Source organism: Panthera uncia, chromosome C2 (assembly GCF_023721935.1).
Source record: "Panthera uncia isolate 11264 chromosome C2, Puncia_PCG_1.0, whole genome shotgun sequence".
In the NCBI taxonomy this organism is placed as follows: domain Eukaryota; kingdom Metazoa; phylum Chordata; class Mammalia; order Carnivora; family Felidae; genus Panthera; species Panthera uncia.
Window position 1 is genome coordinate 71,573,653 of NC_064810.1, and position 17,789 is coordinate 71,591,441.

General features: G+C 53.1%; 1 protein-coding gene across 1 annotated transcript in view; it reads right to left on the minus strand.

The window, feature by feature from the left end:
* Nucleotides 1–770: 770 nt before the first annotated feature.
* BDH1 (3-hydroxybutyrate dehydrogenase 1) overlaps nt 771–17,789 on the minus strand; it is a 36,033-nt gene continuing 19,014 nt past the window's right edge. Inside the window, exons 4-6 of the mRNA XM_049628370.1 lie at nt 14,739–14,880; nt 7,808–7,960; nt 771–6,565 (exon numbers count right to left, since the gene is read on the minus strand). Coding sequence (XP_049484327.1) covers nt 6,096–6,565; nt 7,808–7,960; nt 14,739–14,880 — 765 coding nt within the window. The 3' untranslated portion in view covers nt 771–6,095. The remainder of the gene's footprint in view (nt 6,566–7,807; nt 7,961–14,738; nt 14,881–17,789) is intronic.

Genomic DNA, 17,789 nt, shown 5'->3' on the forward strand with positions numbered 1-17,789 from the left:
ACTTAAACCTCTCAGAAAATAAACACCCAATGCTGAAAACTCCAATTTGTCACATTCCTCCAGGTGGTATCCACCTTTCTGTATCTGTGCTCAGCCTGAGCATCTGGTCTGGTTCCACCTTCAGCCTCCAGATCATGTGCCCAGACTGTGTGTCAGAGCCCCCTGCCTGGTCATTCTTCACATGGTTCCAGCACTGTTGGCTCGGCTACCTTATGTTTTTGGTGTCTGGACAAGGCCCAGCAGTGCTTTTTCAGGGACATTCACTTTTATGCTTCGTTTGAGAAAGTTGAGGAACTCCCCAAGCAGGGAAGGACCCCTGGCCCTTCATGCCCCACCCTCATCTGCTATTGCCTGGGGCCCTGAGACTCTGCTAGGAAGAAGCCAAATTAGGTTGCGTGGGGATTAAAAATGGCCATACTTTTATTCATCTCTGGTGGAATAAAGCATTTCACTTCCTCCTCCAAATCATGGCACCTGTCACCCTGGGTTAAGGTTCCTGGCTCCCTGGGCTAGCCTGTGAGCTCTAGGAGGGCCGTGGGCTGCCTGCCTTCGGACACTGTGTGCCTAGTACAGGGCTTGGCACAAAGAAGACACTCAAATGATACAGGAGCCAGAGGGAGAGGGAGCAGACACTACTGAGCATGGGGCCGATCCTCTGAATATGGGAACACAAGGGGCATTTGCAATGGCTCCTCCATTCCCACGAAAGCCCGGTGAAATCACAGTGTGCCTTCCACCAGTTTCTTCTGTTATAGAACCAGGCCGGAATGCTGGCAGAAAAACCAAGCGGCACTCAGAGATCTTGGTGGATCGGAGATTTATTTAACACCGGCGGGCTCAGAGGAGACCATTTCTCCAAAGATCTGAGCCCTGAGCACAAGCATGGGAGGCAATTTATAGTCTGTTACTTCCACATTCCGCATTAGTAGTAATTTGGCGCACGCCGCAAGCAGGGCAGGAAGAAGAACCCGGAAGAGGGGTCTCTGAGCTAGAAACTCGAGTTTGTTGCAGTTCCTTTGGCCATCTTATGGTGCAGAACTTTACTTATTTTCCCAACACTTCCACTGGAACCAGTCTGTTGATCCTGCCAGCCTGCAGGGAAGTTTATGATGCCCTTCATTACATCACTAGCCCCCCGTGGCCTGCCACTCTTTACCCTGTTTCCTTGAAGGTGCCCCCAGAGTCTCACAGAGCGCATGCTTTCTCATCCAGAGCAGTGCTCTTTCTTCGCTTCTCACAGTGAGGCCTGCACTACTTTGTAGACCTTCGGTGAGACATGATGAATCAAAACCTTTGGCCAGAACACAGTGTTAAGTAGGGGAGAGAGAGAGGCCCCCGCTGAGTAAACAGCCTAGTAATGGAACACGTGGCTGGATGGCCCACAGAGAAGGGTGCCCAGAACAGTCTGCCAAGCCCACTCTCGTTGTCAGAGAGCAGAGTTTAGCAACACTGAGACCCTGACCCTGAGAACAACAGGCAGCTCCTCCAGAAACCGAGGTGGCTGCGGCTGAAGCTGAGGAGAGCAGCCAGCCCCACTGCTATTTCTGAAGGAACCCTGTGTGGTTACTCAATGCGCTGTAATTAAGCTCATCTATAATTTGATAAGTGGGAGCAGCCTCCAATTTTACAGAGTAATTAAGTCTCACTGAGAGCAGCACAAGGTGTTTCTGGGCCCCAACATCCCCTGAGGTTGGTCCCCATTCACTCTCTCTCTCTCCTCTAACATGTGCCCGTCGATGCTGAGCCAGAATGGTCCTCAGGCACGGCCCTGGCCTGCTCTCTCCAACCCTCAGGCCCTCACCTGTGCCCAGGCCACTGGCGGATCCCACAGGCCACACCTGCAGTGAGACACAAGCCTTAGCCTCCCTTCCACACTGCTCTCTGCAAAACTGTGGGCTAGGAGAGAGCTGAATTCAGTGCTCCCCCCATCACTCCCTCACGGGCTACATGGCCAGCCTGACTGAGTGGGGTCCAGCCTAACTCAAGGGCCCTGATGGGGAGACTGAGGCAACCTGGGAGTAAAGGAAGGGGCCCCAAGGATGGAATCCAAGCCTGGTTTGTCTTGGCTCTCCCACTTCCTGGACCTGTGATCTCGGGCAAATCACATCACCTCCCTGAGGCTCAGTTTCCTTATCTGTAAAATGGCAATAGTGGTCCCGCCTAAGTCATAAGCGGTTGGTGAGGATCGGATAAAAGATGACTCACAAGCGGACACACGAGTGTAAGAAGTTGTCAGCATCTCACCAAAGGTACTGAAACCTGTCTCCAAGTTCTAGCTGCTTGAGGAGACGCAGGTGGCCACTCAGCGTGAGGAGTATGGAAACCTTGCCAAACGAGGGACCTGGGCTCTTGAACGTGACCTGGCCATTTCCAAATACCCGGTGTCCTGTGCAGTTCTGGGTCATAGCCACTTGCCAAAGGAGTTATGTTAGGGGTGGTGGGTTTTGGCTCAGCCTTTGGATAAATTCTCCCCAACCAAGGAAACGTTGTCTCAGGAAGTAATGAGCCTCTTGTCACTGGAGGACTTCAAGGCTTGGCCAGCTCTCTGGAGGCTGAGAGTCAGGCACGATGGTGGTTGAATCCCCTTTTCCCCTCTGAGGTTCTGGGGGCTCCTAGCAGCCTGTCCCAGCCCTAGTCCAAGGCCCTGGTCCCTGGGGCAGCAAGTCTCACCCTACACTTCTGAAGCTGCTACTCACAAACCACCTTCCGTAGTGCCTGCACACATCAGGAAGGCCTTGTCTGTTTGGTCTCCAGCAGAGCACCAGGGCCCCATAGCTCTCCTTGTTCTACATCCTTATCTGTAGATTCTCAAGCCCTGTGCTCATATAACCCTTGAGCACACTGGGAGCAGCTACAGAATCTGTCTCTGCCCAAGGTTGGGTTTCGGCATTCCTAGAGCATGCCCTCAGAAATGCCACTGATGGGGGCAGTGTTGGCCCAGTTAGGGCACATTTCCTACTGGAGGGACACTAATGGGCTCCTCTGGCATATGCTCTCCTAGGGAGTGGCACCCGGAGCCCAAAGGGGGAAGGGAAGGAGGGGATGGCTCATGTGGCAGTGCTCTGTGGCTGTTACTGTGTATATGCTTACAGATTTTTCTCACTGTTACGTAATTGAGGTATTTTTTTCCCCTCCTTATTTTAGATCCTGGTGCCATCTGCCCTGCTTTTCATGCATCACTAGCTCTGGGCTGGAGGTTAGATCTGGCTTGGCCACCTAGTTCTATCCCTCACTTGGCAAAAGACTTGGGGTAATCTGCTTCCTTATGTGTAAAATGAGATAGTAACCCCACCCTGCCACCTCCCAGGGCCACTGTGAGACTCAGGGGAGCGGCAGTGAACTGGCTGTGGAAAGCACCCAGCACTGCACAGCTCTGCCCGGTGGTTATCTGGCAGCCTGAGCCTGGTGCCACCCAAGCAAGGGAGCCTCTGCTTGCTCATGTCTGCACCTGCACCAGACGGGCTTCACATAGCTTTGCAGAGCCAGGCAAATGCAGGAAGTGAACAGGCCTCACAGGTGGGGAGTCTGGCAGACTGCCCCCCCCCCCCAACCAAGGACAACAGGGACACCATCCCAGCAGCTGGCAGCAGGCAGGGCTAGGCTGGCCCATCACCTGCTCATAAGCTTCTTGGTCCCAAGTAGAATGTTAAGTGCACCTTGTCAGAAGCATCTTGCAAAAAGCTCTCACCCAGTCTCCGGCCATCAAGGAGAGTACCCTAGAGAGTGGATGCCATTTGTACCCAGCAGAACTGGAGCCTCCTCCCTCCCGTCACCACTCCCAAGAAGGGGCAGCTCTCTGCTGACAGACAAGCAGTGAGGGTCTAGGTGCCAGGGGACCCTGATCTGCTTAGTTCCCAGGGCTGTTGGGGCGAGGTGATGGTGAACAGCACCACTCAGGAGACTTTCAGATCCACTGTGACACTGGGTGAGTCACTTTCCCTCTTGGGTCTGAGTTATATCATCTGTAAAATGGGAACAACCACCTCTGTTCTGCCCACTCAGCTGTCTCTTGTAAGGATGAGGACGAGACGTGCACCCAAGGAGGCTTAAGGCTGCCAGGGTGAAAGGTAATTGTGAGGTTTTCATTACCATTGAGATTATCTGGAAAGAAGGTGTCTGCGCTTTTCAATCACTGGGGTAAAAGTAAAAACTCCGGGAAGCCTGGAGGCCAGTCTAGCAGTCCTGTATTACTCCTGGAGACCCCAGCCGATGAAGATATGGCTTGTCCAGTGCTCAGGTGACTGCTGATCCTGACTGCTTCCCCTTCCCTCTGGTTCCTGGGTGTCCACGTACACATGTAACTCCAAGTGTCGTGTCCATCTCTTTCATAAATTTGAGCACGAAAACAAAATCTTCCAAGATGTAGAAATGCGATCCTGAAAGGTAAACTCTGTGATTTAAAAGGATGTGATTGTTATGTGAACACGATGGCCATCAAAAGTCCACCTCTGGTCTCTAAAAGGCTTCAGCCCTGCCTGCCCACCCCATCATCCCCACAGGCCCTTTCAGGCCTCACCCTGCTGACAGGTGGCTGGGTAGGGCATCTCTGATTAAAGACAGAGGGGACCAAGGCCCAAAAGGCAGGCTGAATTTCCTCCTTGTCCAACCCCCTATTCCTTGGCACTGCCCTGAGCCCCGCCAGAGGCCAGGCCCAGCTGCACAGCTGTTCTTCTGCCTTCTTCTGGTGCCAGTCTCCGCCTTTAAGCCAGACAGCTATTGAGCAGGAGTGCTGTTTCTAAAAGGGTCTTGCGTTTTTGTGCCCAGATTGTCTGGGAGGTGGGGATCTGGAACCCTCTGAGACCTCAGGCATGGGTGGAAGCACCCAAGTCCAGAGAAGAGGCCACAGGGGCTGCAGAAGAGGCAGAACGCCCTCTAGCGGCCGTCCTAGCCATTCCAGGGAGAGGCGGAAGTGCCGGTTTGATTTGAAGGGCTGGCGCTCAGGACTCTACCATGGGGGGGGGGGGGGGCAGCCACCTGGAGGAGAGAGTGGGGCCTGGTTTTGATCCAAACATCCAGGCTCTGGACAATTGCAGGGATAGCGACTTGCAAACCCAAACCCAATAAGTGATAATACAGACTCTGCCTATCAGTGACCTGGCTTTTGATTAAAAATAAGGCCATAGCGGGAAAGCAAGCCATCAGTAAAGGCCACCCTGAGTTTGTGTGTGTCTGTGTGTGTGAAGGGTACTCTGTGTGTATGTGTGTATACATTTACTACATGAGACAGGCAGGGAGCCTGGACCTACCCCTGGTGCAAGCTTATGTACCACGCACGGTTCCTGCCAAGGATGCCCCGTCACCATGGTCGCACCCCAGGCAAAACTAAGCAGACTCAAACCAGAAACAAACCAACCTCTTAGCCAACAAGCACCTCTACACAAGTCCTAAGAGAGGTTGGAGAAATCACAAATGGATATTTCCAGAATGTCCCCACCCCTTCGAATCGCTGGCTCTGGGTCACACACAGAGGCACCATGGACATGCAAAGGGGTGCTCAGGTGAGGATACAGAGCTCATCACAGGATTCTCAGGTAGCTGGATTCAGAGCAGCCCTGGAACACAAAACATGAGGCGATTCTACAGCAGTGGCAGGAGCACACAACCCGGATCATTTACAGGCAATAAATGGGTTGCTCGTGTGTCCTCTTTGGGCCACAAATTCAGGTACCAAAGGAAAGAGTATCTGTCCTTTCTACCCATCAGGCTGGTTTAAGAATCAAATGAGATACATTTTTGAACTGATGTTTTGGCTTTAAAATGTGAAGAATTGATAATAAATCTGTTTTTAATATAAACATGTCTTCCCAAATGCTTTGTATGAAATCAGCTCCAGAGAGTTGGATGTACCGTGTTTGCCCTGAGGTTTTGGGGCCCTGCACACCACTCCATACCATGACTGCGAAGGCCCAGACCACTCGTTGTGCGCACAAGTAGGGCTGGGCTGTCCCCTCTGGCTAATGCTAAAACGGGTAGTAGGTCCTCCTGAGACTGTGTGTGGATAATGCACAAGTAGGTAGTCAAGAGCCTCCCTCCCTCCCCCACCTCCCTCCTTCCCTCCCACCAGGGGTCCCCAACAGAGGCCAGTGGGAAACTCTTCAGTGTATGTAGATCCTGTCGGAGACCGCTCCGGGCAAGTGGGTCATGATCTGCATTCGAAGCCACCAGTAGTAGTCCATGGGGTGGTAGCGAGTGTAGGGCGTGGCAGAGGTCAGAGCATGGGTGACGGCCTTGATGACAGGGGATGTGTCTGTGGAGCCACTGTTACAGTAGGTCTCCATCTTGGCGATCTTCTCATCAAAGTACTTCCTGCCATAGTCCTTGCGCACCACCTCAGGCAGTTCTTCCCACATCTTATTGGCAATGGCCTGGATCCGCTCAGGGCTATAGAGGCTGGTGGCAGCAATGAAGTTGCCAGGCTCCACCACACTGACCTTCACGCCCAGCGGGTACATCTCGTAGCGCAGGCAGTCAGAGAAAGCCTCCACCCCGAACTTGGTGATGCAATATGGGGAGCGGGCTGGGTTGGCCATGCGGCCCAGCATGCTGCTGATGTTGACAATGCGACCTACAGAGGGAGACGGCAAACACCTGCTCAGGAGGCACTGCCTGGTGGGGCAGAGGGCCGAGGGCCCGGCATGTTTCCAGAGGCCTGGCTGCAACTGGCTTCCTGGCCCTGACACCTGTTTTGCTGCCTGTCAGGCTGGGGCCTGGACTTCTGAACCACCCAGGGTCAAGGGGTCTTCTCATTTATAGTCAGCTCAGGCCCACATGTCAGGATGAACCTCCCTGATATTTCCCAGGCAGCTGACTGTGCCAGGCAGGACACGGGAAGAGCAAAGAGCAGGCTGCATACGAGGAAGGCACACAGAATGGGCAAATTTCTATCACCTGCCAGGGCTCCAGCTGCAAGCAGGCAGGGCCAGGGTTCTGCACCTGATTTCAGGGCTAGGCCATGTGGACAGGGTCTCCGGCACCGGAAGAGAGTGGTGACCTCAAGAGGCTTTCCCACAGACCCAGCCTTGGGTAGTGGGATACAGGTGGAGCTGATCCAAGTAAGCCCAAGCAGACCTGGGACCTGCTTGCCCTGGGTGTGCACTCAGCAAGTTAAGGCACAGCCTCATCCTAGACACTGTGGGGAGGGCAACTTTCAGAAACTTCTAAGCTGGAAGTCACTGGAGGGTTGGGGTTTTCTTCTAAAATCCTACAGCTGCTCTCTGGGTTCATCCTATCACTGCCGAAACTTTGGGATAGACCGTATGGATTGTGCCCTCTTTTCCATTATTGTTTGCTATCTCGGGAGAAAATCTGAATCAGTCACTTCCTAACCAACTGACACGGTTTGAGTGTTTTGTCTGGTTCCAGATTTCTAATCCTGTTACTATCACTGTATTTTACTTACAACCACAATCATCTTATTTTTTAACTGTGGCACAGTAACTCATAGAACGGATATACCAAAATTTACTTAACCACACCTCTGTTGATAGTTGATGTGCACACTCTGTGCTCTGTGAACAAGGGTGGTTATTTCTCTAGATTAGGTCCCGAGAGTGGGATTATTGCTGTTAATTTTTCAGCCTTTGAGACTGCTGACCTCTTAGCAGCCCTTCTTCCTGAGAATCACACATCCCTTTCCATCTGCCTGGCCATGGCACCTCCACTTACCACCATCCACAAGACCTGCACAGCCCCTGAGAGTCAGGTGCTCAGCCTCACCGGGGAACGGATGCTGGATCTGCTGAGACCAAGTTCCATACTAAGCAAAGAAGAAAAGGTGGGGCAAGAGGAAGATCCCTTTCCAACTCACCTTTGGCCCTTCGGATGAGGGGCAGAAAGGATTTTGTCATCCGCACCGTGCCCCAGAGATTCACTTCTGCCACCTCCTTGTAGGTCTCCATGCTGGTGAACTCCACCTCTCCGAAAGTCGAGATGCCCGCGTTGTTGACCAGGCCCCACATGCCTGGACAGGATGGGACAGAACTGCAGTCACCACCTAGCCTTGGCCTCAGACCTCACCCATCAGCCTGCAGCCCATCCCCCTCCCTGCTCCTGTCCCTTTCCCCCCAAACTTGCCACTTCCTATCCAAGGCTCTTGGGACACTTTCTAGACTCACCAAGAATAACAGGAGACCAAGAGGACGAAAGTGCTGGCTGTGACGCTCCCTTAAGTCTAAAAGGTCCAATCATCATCTTGCTTCTACCTGCATTGACTCTCTGGGCCCCACCATGACCCAGCCCTGCCAGGTGCCCTCAGTCCTGAGTCCCACATCAGCTAACTCGTTTCCACTCTGGTCCATGCAGTCACGTCCTCGCACCCTGCACCCCGCACCGAGTATTCATCCCTGCCTCTGCAACTTCACCTGAATTCACCCTCCTGCTGGAAGCCAGGAGAACCACAGGAGTCTTCCAGGTCAAGCCTTCTCTGGAGGTCAAGGGAGGGACCCAGCCTCCAAGGTCACATAGCAGTGAGAGGCTCAGCTAAGGCTTGACCTCAGGCCGAGCCCCAGTCCTACTCCACCCTGAGACCCTTCTGATCATTACTGCATTCTCTGATCTCCCTGCTGGGAACCACGCACTATTTGCTGGTTACCACTGGTAAGCCCCAGTGTATACATACACCTGATCTTTGCAGGTAGAGAACCCCCCTCAGCCTTGTGTGGTCCCAGGTGGAGTACGGAATCGGAGCAAACGTACACTCTGAGTATACTTGGGTTGACTGTTTCCAGCAAGACCAGCTAGGGGAGAGCTGGTTTCTGTAGACTCAGTGAACACTGGTGCTGGAAGGATACTTGGAGCTCTGACGACTACTTTTACAGCCAGGGAAGCAGAGGCCCTGAGGAGAAGGGACTGGCTTCAGGGTGCCCCAGAAGTCAGAGGCAGAGCTGAACTGGGGAAAGTGGCACCGAGGAGGTGGCTTTGACTTGCAGGGCCCTCTGAGTTCTGTTTTTGGGGGGCCAGGGCTGGATGGGCTGGAGCCTCAGGGCAGAGCTGTCCTCCAGGGCCTGTCCTCCTGCTGCCTGTGGGAACCCTGGCCCTGCTTCACTTTCCAAGTTAATCATGGAAATGAGTTTGTGTAAATGACAGAGTGATTGGTCTCTCGCTGCTTTTCTTCCGTGTTACCCAAATTAAAGCTTCAGCTGACCTCTGGTGCCTTCTCCTTCAATTACAGAGAATTAAGGACATTTATTAAGAGAGGAAATTGCTGGTTAACAAAGTGCTCATGAAGCTGTCACTCCCACTCCCCACAGCGGCTGAGCGGATGCCTCAGGCTCTCAGGTCTCACCAGTGACCTCGCAGTGACGCAGCCACTACAACCCCCACCCTGCAGACCTCCCCGGGAAGTCTTCACCCCTCTCTTCTTCCCAGGAAGGGCAGGAGGCCTCCCGCCACCTGACAAGGCTGACACTTCACCCTCCACCTTCCAAACCATAAGCCATCACTCCTTGTCCCTTTTTTATGCAACCTCAACCCTTCCCTTGCCCCTGACTCCCTCCCTTCAGCCTTATACCCATTAGATGCTCAATAAATGTTTGTCAGATGAATGCACGTCTACAAATACCATGTCTCAACACTCTAAAGAACCTTCTCTTAACCACGCTACCTCCTCACACCGCTGTCTGCTCTCCTTCCCTCCACGGCCCATTTCTCTGCTCCCCTGGGCTCCAGCCCTGCTGCTGCTCCATGGTGTCTGCGGTGCTACCTGCTGAGGATGTCACCGTCCCCCCTCATCCCTCCCTCCCATCTTCACTCCCCTCAACCTCCCACAGTATGAGCATGACTCATGGTGCCTGACATTCACTCCTCCCTTGGCATTAATGATACCCAAGCATCTCCTCCATCCTCCCTGACACCCTTCTTCTACCTGCCCCCTAAATACAGGTGTCCACCAATGTCCTGTCCTACACCACCTTCTCTCAAATTATACTTGGTGCTCAGGCAGCCTCGTCTTCTTTACGTTCATGGACATTTCCAGCTGCTTTGTGTTTGATTCACACAGGACAGTATCACACTTAAAATGCATACAGGTTTTTTTTTTTTCCAACTAAAAACTAATTACATCTGACACTGATATCCAAAAAAGTGTAATTGAACTTGGCCTGTGGAAGCACATTGCTCCTGGATTACAGCTCTGCTGACTTGATAAGCAATAACAGTTTGCGGACCTAGGAGCTCTCTGGAGTCCTCAGCCAACATTCCAAACCCACTCACAGTGAACATTCCTGCTGTTTTCCTGTGACAGCCCCGTCACATCACCGCCTCTGCGTCAAGGGTTCCCATGTACCCCTTGCACTCATGGCTCTCTCCTAACCCCGGTCTCCTCCTCCTGATGGGCACTTTCACCTCAATGCCCCCCAGGGCCCCAGCACCCCTGACCCACAGCAACACGTCACTCTCCAGCTGCTCCAGCCCACACCTCCTCTTTGCTAACAGCCTCACTTTCATCTGGTTCCTCGCTTCTCCCCCCATCTATGAGTACTGATCAAGAGTATCAGTTGATATTACTGATCAGTTGATACTATTGATCAAGATCAAAAGGACAGCTGCCAGCCCCTGAATAAGCACTTTGCATGCATTCATTCAGATACTAAGTTGTCCCAGGTCTGGATGAGGCAACTGAGGCTCAGGGAGGTTAAGCACCCTGCTCAATGTCATCCAGCTAACAGGTGGACAGGATAGAAAACACAGCCCTCATGCTCAACTCTGTGCTGCTGTTGGCTTCCTCTGCTGTCACAGAATCGGTGTCTTCTTTCCTCTTTCCACAGCGTTACTCTGGGTCCTGGTGGCCTCCCTCCAGTATCATTGGAGAAGACTCTCCCAGGTCTCCTTGTCACAGCCTCTGTCCTCCACCTCCATCCTGATAGGCCGGTCAGCCACACTGTCCTCTATCAGTCACTTCCCCCTCTGATAATTCCCTTCCACAGGGGGTATGTGAGGCCTCCTTTGCCAGGCTTCTTGTTTTGCCCTCTGGAAGCCTGAGCCACCTACGCTCCTGCCTCATGCTCCACCCCGCCCTGCTGCTCCCTGGCTCTGCTCAGTGCCCCGTCCCTCAGCCGGAGATGAGAGCAGCTTTTGCTGACTTTCTGCCCATGGTGCTGCGGCAGTCAGATCTAGGTGTGAGCACCGGATCACTCACAGGCACTTCTCCCACTTCACAGATGGGCAAGCTGAGGCCCACACAGAGGAACATACAAGCCTAAGGTCACACTTCTAGTAAGAGATGAAGCCCACAATAACTCCAGTCTTCTCACTCCCAGACTGAGGGAGTCCCAGATGGAGGACAGGGTCTTCCCTATCTGCGGCATAATGTCCCCGGTGCTGTAACTGTTCCAAATAGGTCCTGCCATGAAGCCACCAACTTACACTTGGCTGGTGTCGCACCACAAACTCCTCCTGCCAGGTCAAACCCTTACTGGTGCTCAGCACACTACCAAGCATACAGCAGGTACTCAATAAGTATCTATGGACTGTGAGGTTAAGTGATGGTTGCAAGATCGGGCCTGCCGGTTGGCTCACTGACTTAGCCTTTCCCTGGGGTGCAGGTGGGCAGTGCTGGTTACAGGCTCCAGGTGTCCATCCAGTCACTCAATAGTTCTGCTGGTGAGCACAGATGGCTCACCTGCCCTGATCACACAATCCCCTTCATCTCACCCCCCTGAGCCTGGCTCCCGTGGCTTTGACAGATACTGTTCCACGGAGCCAACGTGAAGGGCACCAAACTCCTCATCAAAATGTACGCTCCACTTGTCCCGGTTAGGATCCTGTCTGGGTGGTGAGTTGGAAGCAGCCACCCACTTAGGAACCGCAGGCTGATCTGAAAGCCCCAGAGGGCGCCACCTGGAGCTCAAGGACAGCATTGCCCGAGAAGGGGAGAACTGCAGTGGCTTTACCAGGAAAAAAAACGGCCCTTGGGGTGGGGTTGGGGGCCACAGGGAAGGAAGAGAGGTGGAGGGAGAAGTAGGGAGAGAGAGAGAGACCTGGACAACCACATGTCTGACAGATTTATTACCTTTTTCAGACCGAAAAATCTTCAAATCTTTTTCCAGAAAAGGCAGTATTGGTTAAGTAAGGTCATGGTGTGGTTTATCAGCCCTCATTGAAATGCGCCATGAGGGAAAATGCAGTAGGGAAAAGTTTACGCATCGAGGCAGTACTAGGCTTTGAGCTCAATGTGGCTCCGGGTCTACCCTGCCTTGCCTGTTAAGCTAAACGGCCAGACTAATACAGGGAACCGAAACAGTCCTGCCCTGGTGGCAGGGGACAAAGATCAGGATCCTGGGCAGCCCCCAGCTCTGGTGCAGCCCCACTCTGTGCTCAGGTCTACAGTGATGATTTCTTTCTGTGGGCATTTTAAATCACCACAAACCCTCAGGCTGCAATGAAGTGGCTTTATGGTGCTGAATGCAGCTGTTTTCCTGCCTAATCGCTTATGAAGGCAACATCCTGGCAGTCGGGGAAGGTGGGCATGAGGAGGATTTACCACTGGGGAGGGGTGAGGCAGGCTGTTCCTCTCAAGCTGATAATCATGCCAGTAGGACCCATATCCTGCCTTTTCTCAATGGGACAGGAGCCCTGGCTTTGCCTGCTAATTATTAAACAGATGTTCAGTGAGTTAGGGAATTCACAGGCCTCTCCTCAGAAAGCAGAGAGACCTGGCCATGGTCAGCCTTGGGATGGGGGCAGCACTGAGCTGACAAGGTGACACATCAGCGACAGGCTGGCAGGCCAAGCAACAGCTTCTCCGATAGCCACACAGCACAGGAGTCTCTGAGGCAGCTGCTGGCCGGTGACAGCATCTCCGCCTGCCTGATAAATGCTCAACAGGGCCCAGCACAGGCCCTGGTGCCCTCCCCTCCTCCCTACTAGTGCTTGAAGTCACCATTCAGGAGAGCTGCCCCCACCCCATTCTGTGGAAAAGCAGAGAACTGAATGAGGTTCTCTTTCTGCATGGTCTATCAGGAAACTCAAAGGTAAATGTCTTAGGGGCACCTGGGTGGCTCAGTCGGCTGAGCGTCCGGCTTCGGCTCAGGTCATGATCTCATAGTTCGTGAGTTCGACCCCGCATCAGGCTCTGTGTTGACAGCTCAGAGCCTGGAGCCTGCTTCCGATTCTGTGCCTCCCTCTCTCTCTGCTCCTCCCCCACTCATGCTCTGTCTCTCTCTCTCTCAAAAATAAATAAACATAAAAAAAAAACAAAACGGTAAATGTCTTAGATGAAGCAAGTAGCCCAGAATGCAGCACCATCACGGCTGTGTACTTCATGAATGGTGTCTCCTCTCACTTAGGTCCTCCATGAGCCGAACTGGGAGGAGAGCTAAGTCCTTATGTTACAGGAACTTTCTGTACCATGTGACCTTGTTAGCTACTGGCCCTCAAACTTTTTGTTCCTTCAGCTTCCCGTGCCCAGTACCCACCTTCTCTGCCAGCTGCCTCTCCCCCTCTCGTCCCCTGACTGCTTATGTTTCCAGGAGTCCCTCTGTATCCGCACCCCCCCACCCCGCACCCCAGCCTCACCTCCCGGCCTGGACATCTGGTCTCCACGCGGACATTCCCCCAGGGTGTCCCATGGGCACTCCCCATCCCTCAACTTGCTCCTCCAGTGGGGGGCACCAGGTGACAGGAGAGGCCTCATGCCCCTCCCTCATCCCCACATGCATCCGTCACCAAGTCCAGCCAGGTGTGCCTTCCCGAATCTGATCCCTCCTCATCCGTAACACCCACTGCCCTCGTTCAGCACTCCTGCACTCCCTTTAAATCCACCCTCCACACTGCCGTCACAGTCCCCAGACTGACCAGGTCATTCCCCTCAGAAAATCCCCTTCAGTGGCTCCCACAGGCCTCAAGAGAGTGACCATGCTCCCTTGCCTGGACCCCAGGCCCTGGACGACCTCCCTCCTCAGCCCCATTTCCTGCTCCCGCCTCCACCAGACTTGTCCCCTGGCTCGTTCCCTGGCACATGCCGTGTGCTTCTCACCATCGTTCACGCTCTCCCCTCCTCCTGGAATGCCCTCCTGCGCTCTGCCACAATTTGCTTTCAACAACCAGCTCCCCACCCCTCTGAAGACTGGGCTGTGTCCTTCTGTTGTGTGTTGCTCCCTGAGAGGGGATTTGGAAATCATCGGGGCTAGCCCCCCAATAAACTGTGAGGTCCTTGGGGACAGGAACTGTGCCTTGGTCATCTCTGTGTCCCCAGCACTTGGTCTGGCACCAGGCCCAGAGTGGGCATCCAATGAGCACTGTCTGAACGGACCTGAACCAGCACTCATCCATTCATCTCTTCTAGAGGTTTAAAAAAAAAAATTTTTTTTTAACATCTATTTATCTTTGAGGAAGAGAGAGAGAGAGAGAGACAGAACGCAAGCAGGGGAGGAGCAGAGATAGAGGGAGACATAGGATCTGAAGCAGGCTCCAGGCTCCGAGCTGCCAGCACAGAGCCCGACACAGGGCTCGAACCCACGAACCACGAGATCATGACCTGAGGCGAAGTCGGACACTTAACCAACTGAGCCACCCAGGAGCCCCATTTCTAGAGATTTTTAAACCACCTCTGGCTTTATTTCGCATTGCCTTATTGCATGTGTGTGTTTAATTTAACCCACTGCCTCCCACTGGGCAAGAGGAAGAGCTTAAACAACAGGGAAAGTAGGCTTTTGGCAGGACACAAGTAAATGGGGCGTAGTTTTTAGGAAAGGTGCCCTTGGGACGGCTAGTGCACCCTGCTGCCCCAAGGTGCCCCTTACCTTTCTCAGGGTCCTCCAGGCTCGAGCGGACAATCTCCACCACTTTGTCCACTTCCTCACTTTTGCAGACATTGAGCTGAACAGTTCTTAGTCGATCGCTCTTCAAGCTGTCCAGCTCCTTGACCCCATCATTTCCTTTGTCCTGAGGAGGAGAGAGGAGCTGCTTCAACAACTTCCTTCCTACCCTGCCTCCAGGATGAGGACCAGGGCCAAGGCCCTGCCAAAGCCTGGGCTTACTAACAACTGCAGGAAACGGTCTCTGGAGACCCACTGGGGCTGTTCAACCAGCAGGCGGTTCTATTCAACCCTAGTACTGATGACAAATCAGGCCAAACCAAATGCCCTAGCTCAAGCCCCCAGGAGAAAGACTCACTGGCAGGAGTCTTTCTCTAAGCAAAGGTTGCAGACTCAGTACCTGCCCCGGCCAGGCATGTGGGTATCAGATAATGGGGAGGATGGGGACTTGGGAATGAAGAATGTGCCTTCCTCTCAACCCCTGCCAGCTGCTGCCCATGTGGGTATGTATGTAACATAGAGTTGCCAGATGCTCAGATTAGGATTTCCTAATTTTTTAAGTTTATTTTGAGAGAGAGAGTGTGCAAGAGAGGGCATGTGTGCACATGAGGGAGGGGCAGAGAGAGAGGGATGAGAGAATCCCAAGCAGGCTCCTCACTGTCAGTGCACAGCCTGACACAGGGCTCAATCCCACGATCCCATGAACCATGAGATCATGACCTAAGCTGACACCAAGAGTCAGATGCTTAACTGACTGAGCCACCCAGGTGCCCAGGATTTCCTAATTTTTTAAGTGTCGGCAACTTACATTAAAAAAAAAAACAAAACGACATAGGCCAAAGCACATCCACAGGCCATATGTGACCAGTGGGCTGCCAGTTTGTCACCTCTGTTCTAAGACAAGGGCCTGTCACCACCAAGATGGTCAGAGGCCAAAGCAGGCTCTAATTCCAGCTCAGTCACTACTCAGGCTCAGGTACTCTGGTGCATCCTTTAACAGGTGCCCAGTTTTTCCAGCTTAGAAATAAGGACACTGCCACCTGTCCTGATTTGCTCAGGTTAACGGAATGAGGAAATCATCTTTATTTAAAGCCTGCTAAACTATAAAGCGCTATGCAAATCCAGGTATTCTTAAACATGAGAAAGCAAACATTTCTTGGGCCTCCATCATGTTCTTAGCCCTGTGCTAAGAACTGGAGACACAAAAATAAATAACTCAGCCCCTGTTGTCAAAGAGGCACCTTGTAAGGAAGGGAGCAGATGCGTCAGCAAACAACACAGGCAGTATTTGCTGCATTGAAACCTTGCAAGAGGTGAGAGACTGCACAGAAGGTGGGACAGACAGGGAAGGCCTTTCAAGAACAGTGACAGCTGAGGCCATGAACCAGAGGGGCCCTGGGGATGGGACATCTCAGGCATAGGAAAGTCCTTTTCAGGCAGAGCAGATAAGGAAATGGTTGCACATGCGGCTGGGGAGGTGGGTGGCGGTCTTCTTGGGGGCAGTGGTGAGCTGCTGGAGGGTGTGGATAAAAGCAGGCATCATTTACTGAGTGTTTACCGTGCTTCCCACTGTGCTAAGCACTTGCCGTGCATTTCTCATTAGCCCTCACATCATGAGGCCGGTTGTATTACCATATTTCATCTATTCTATAATCCACATTTTTTCCACCATAGGGATCAGCTACAATGGATGTGAAAGTCAAACACTGTCCATTACAGTTTGATTGACAGTGACTTTCTTAGTGGTGCATGAAACGGTAACGCATCTTATAAGAGGACTACATAGCTGCCAGATGCTGACGTGAGGGAGCTATCCTTACTCCCAGCCAAGGGCTTGCCTGAGCTACAAGCAGTACTGAAGCAAACATCCTCAGCAAGGGCAAGAGTAGGAAGCACAAGGATGTCAGCATATGTCAGCGGTGAAAACTTCTCTACAAATTAGGCTGAGCCTCATTAAGTGGTCTGAACCACGAGGACCCTAACCCCAAGGCTGGACACTCTGCACATGCATGTCAGAGGGACAAAGGAGAGAATGGCGAAGGGACTATGTCAAATGGGGCCAAAGGTGCTGGAGATAATCACTCTGGAGAGAGACTTGGGGAGAACAGGACAGGGAGGGAGCAGACTTGTCCCACGCAGCCCACAAAACAGAAGCAGGGCCAGGAAGAAACTCAGCCCAAAACAAGAAGTGACTTTCACAGTCCACGGATGGTGTAGACTGCCCAGGAGCTCAGACAGTGAGGGTGGAGGTCATGGGGCGGAACGTGGTGCAGAGAAAACCCAGGCAGGAGACAGAAGGCCAGGCTGATCCCCCCCCACCCCCCACTAAGATCTCCTACACCCCGAAACAGTCACCCTCTACAGGGAGCCTCCCCTGAAAGAAGCAACATGCGTAGCCCTTCCTAGACAACACGACGGGTGTTCCATCTACAGGTAGAGCTTCTGCTGCCGTTCCCACAGACGGCTCCACCAGCAAAGAACTCCCTGGGACGACACCATCTTCAGGCCTGGAGGTGGGAGGGGCTGGTGCCCACAGACACCTCTCTCTTCCCCAGACAGCACGCAGGTACCACAAAAACACGTATCTTGTGTTCATGCAGTCTTCATGTCATGCTTCCTCGAATGCCCCTCAGAGCAGAGCCCAAGTGGTCTGAGTGCCCAAGGGGTACTGACGCCTACTTCCACCGGGAGAGGCACCCATGGGTCCTGTCTTCTTCCTGGGCTTTGTTAACCCTGCTACCACCTTTCAGCAACTCTCAGACCCCACACCAGACCTCCCCTTGAGCCTCTAGCCAGCATTGAGCCAATGTCCCTGAAATCCCCAGGGGAGACTCCTCATCCATGTCAGGGGGCCCACATGAACTTAGTTTGGTAACAGAGCAGCTAACAGCCTTCCCCCAGAGAAACTGGGGGTTAACCTCACTGCTCACAGCTTTGGGCTCAGCATTCAGGACCCCAGGAGAGAAACCCACCTCCTACCTTCACCTGACAGATGTCCCCAAGAGTTCTCATTACTCTGAGCAGCCTTCACATCCT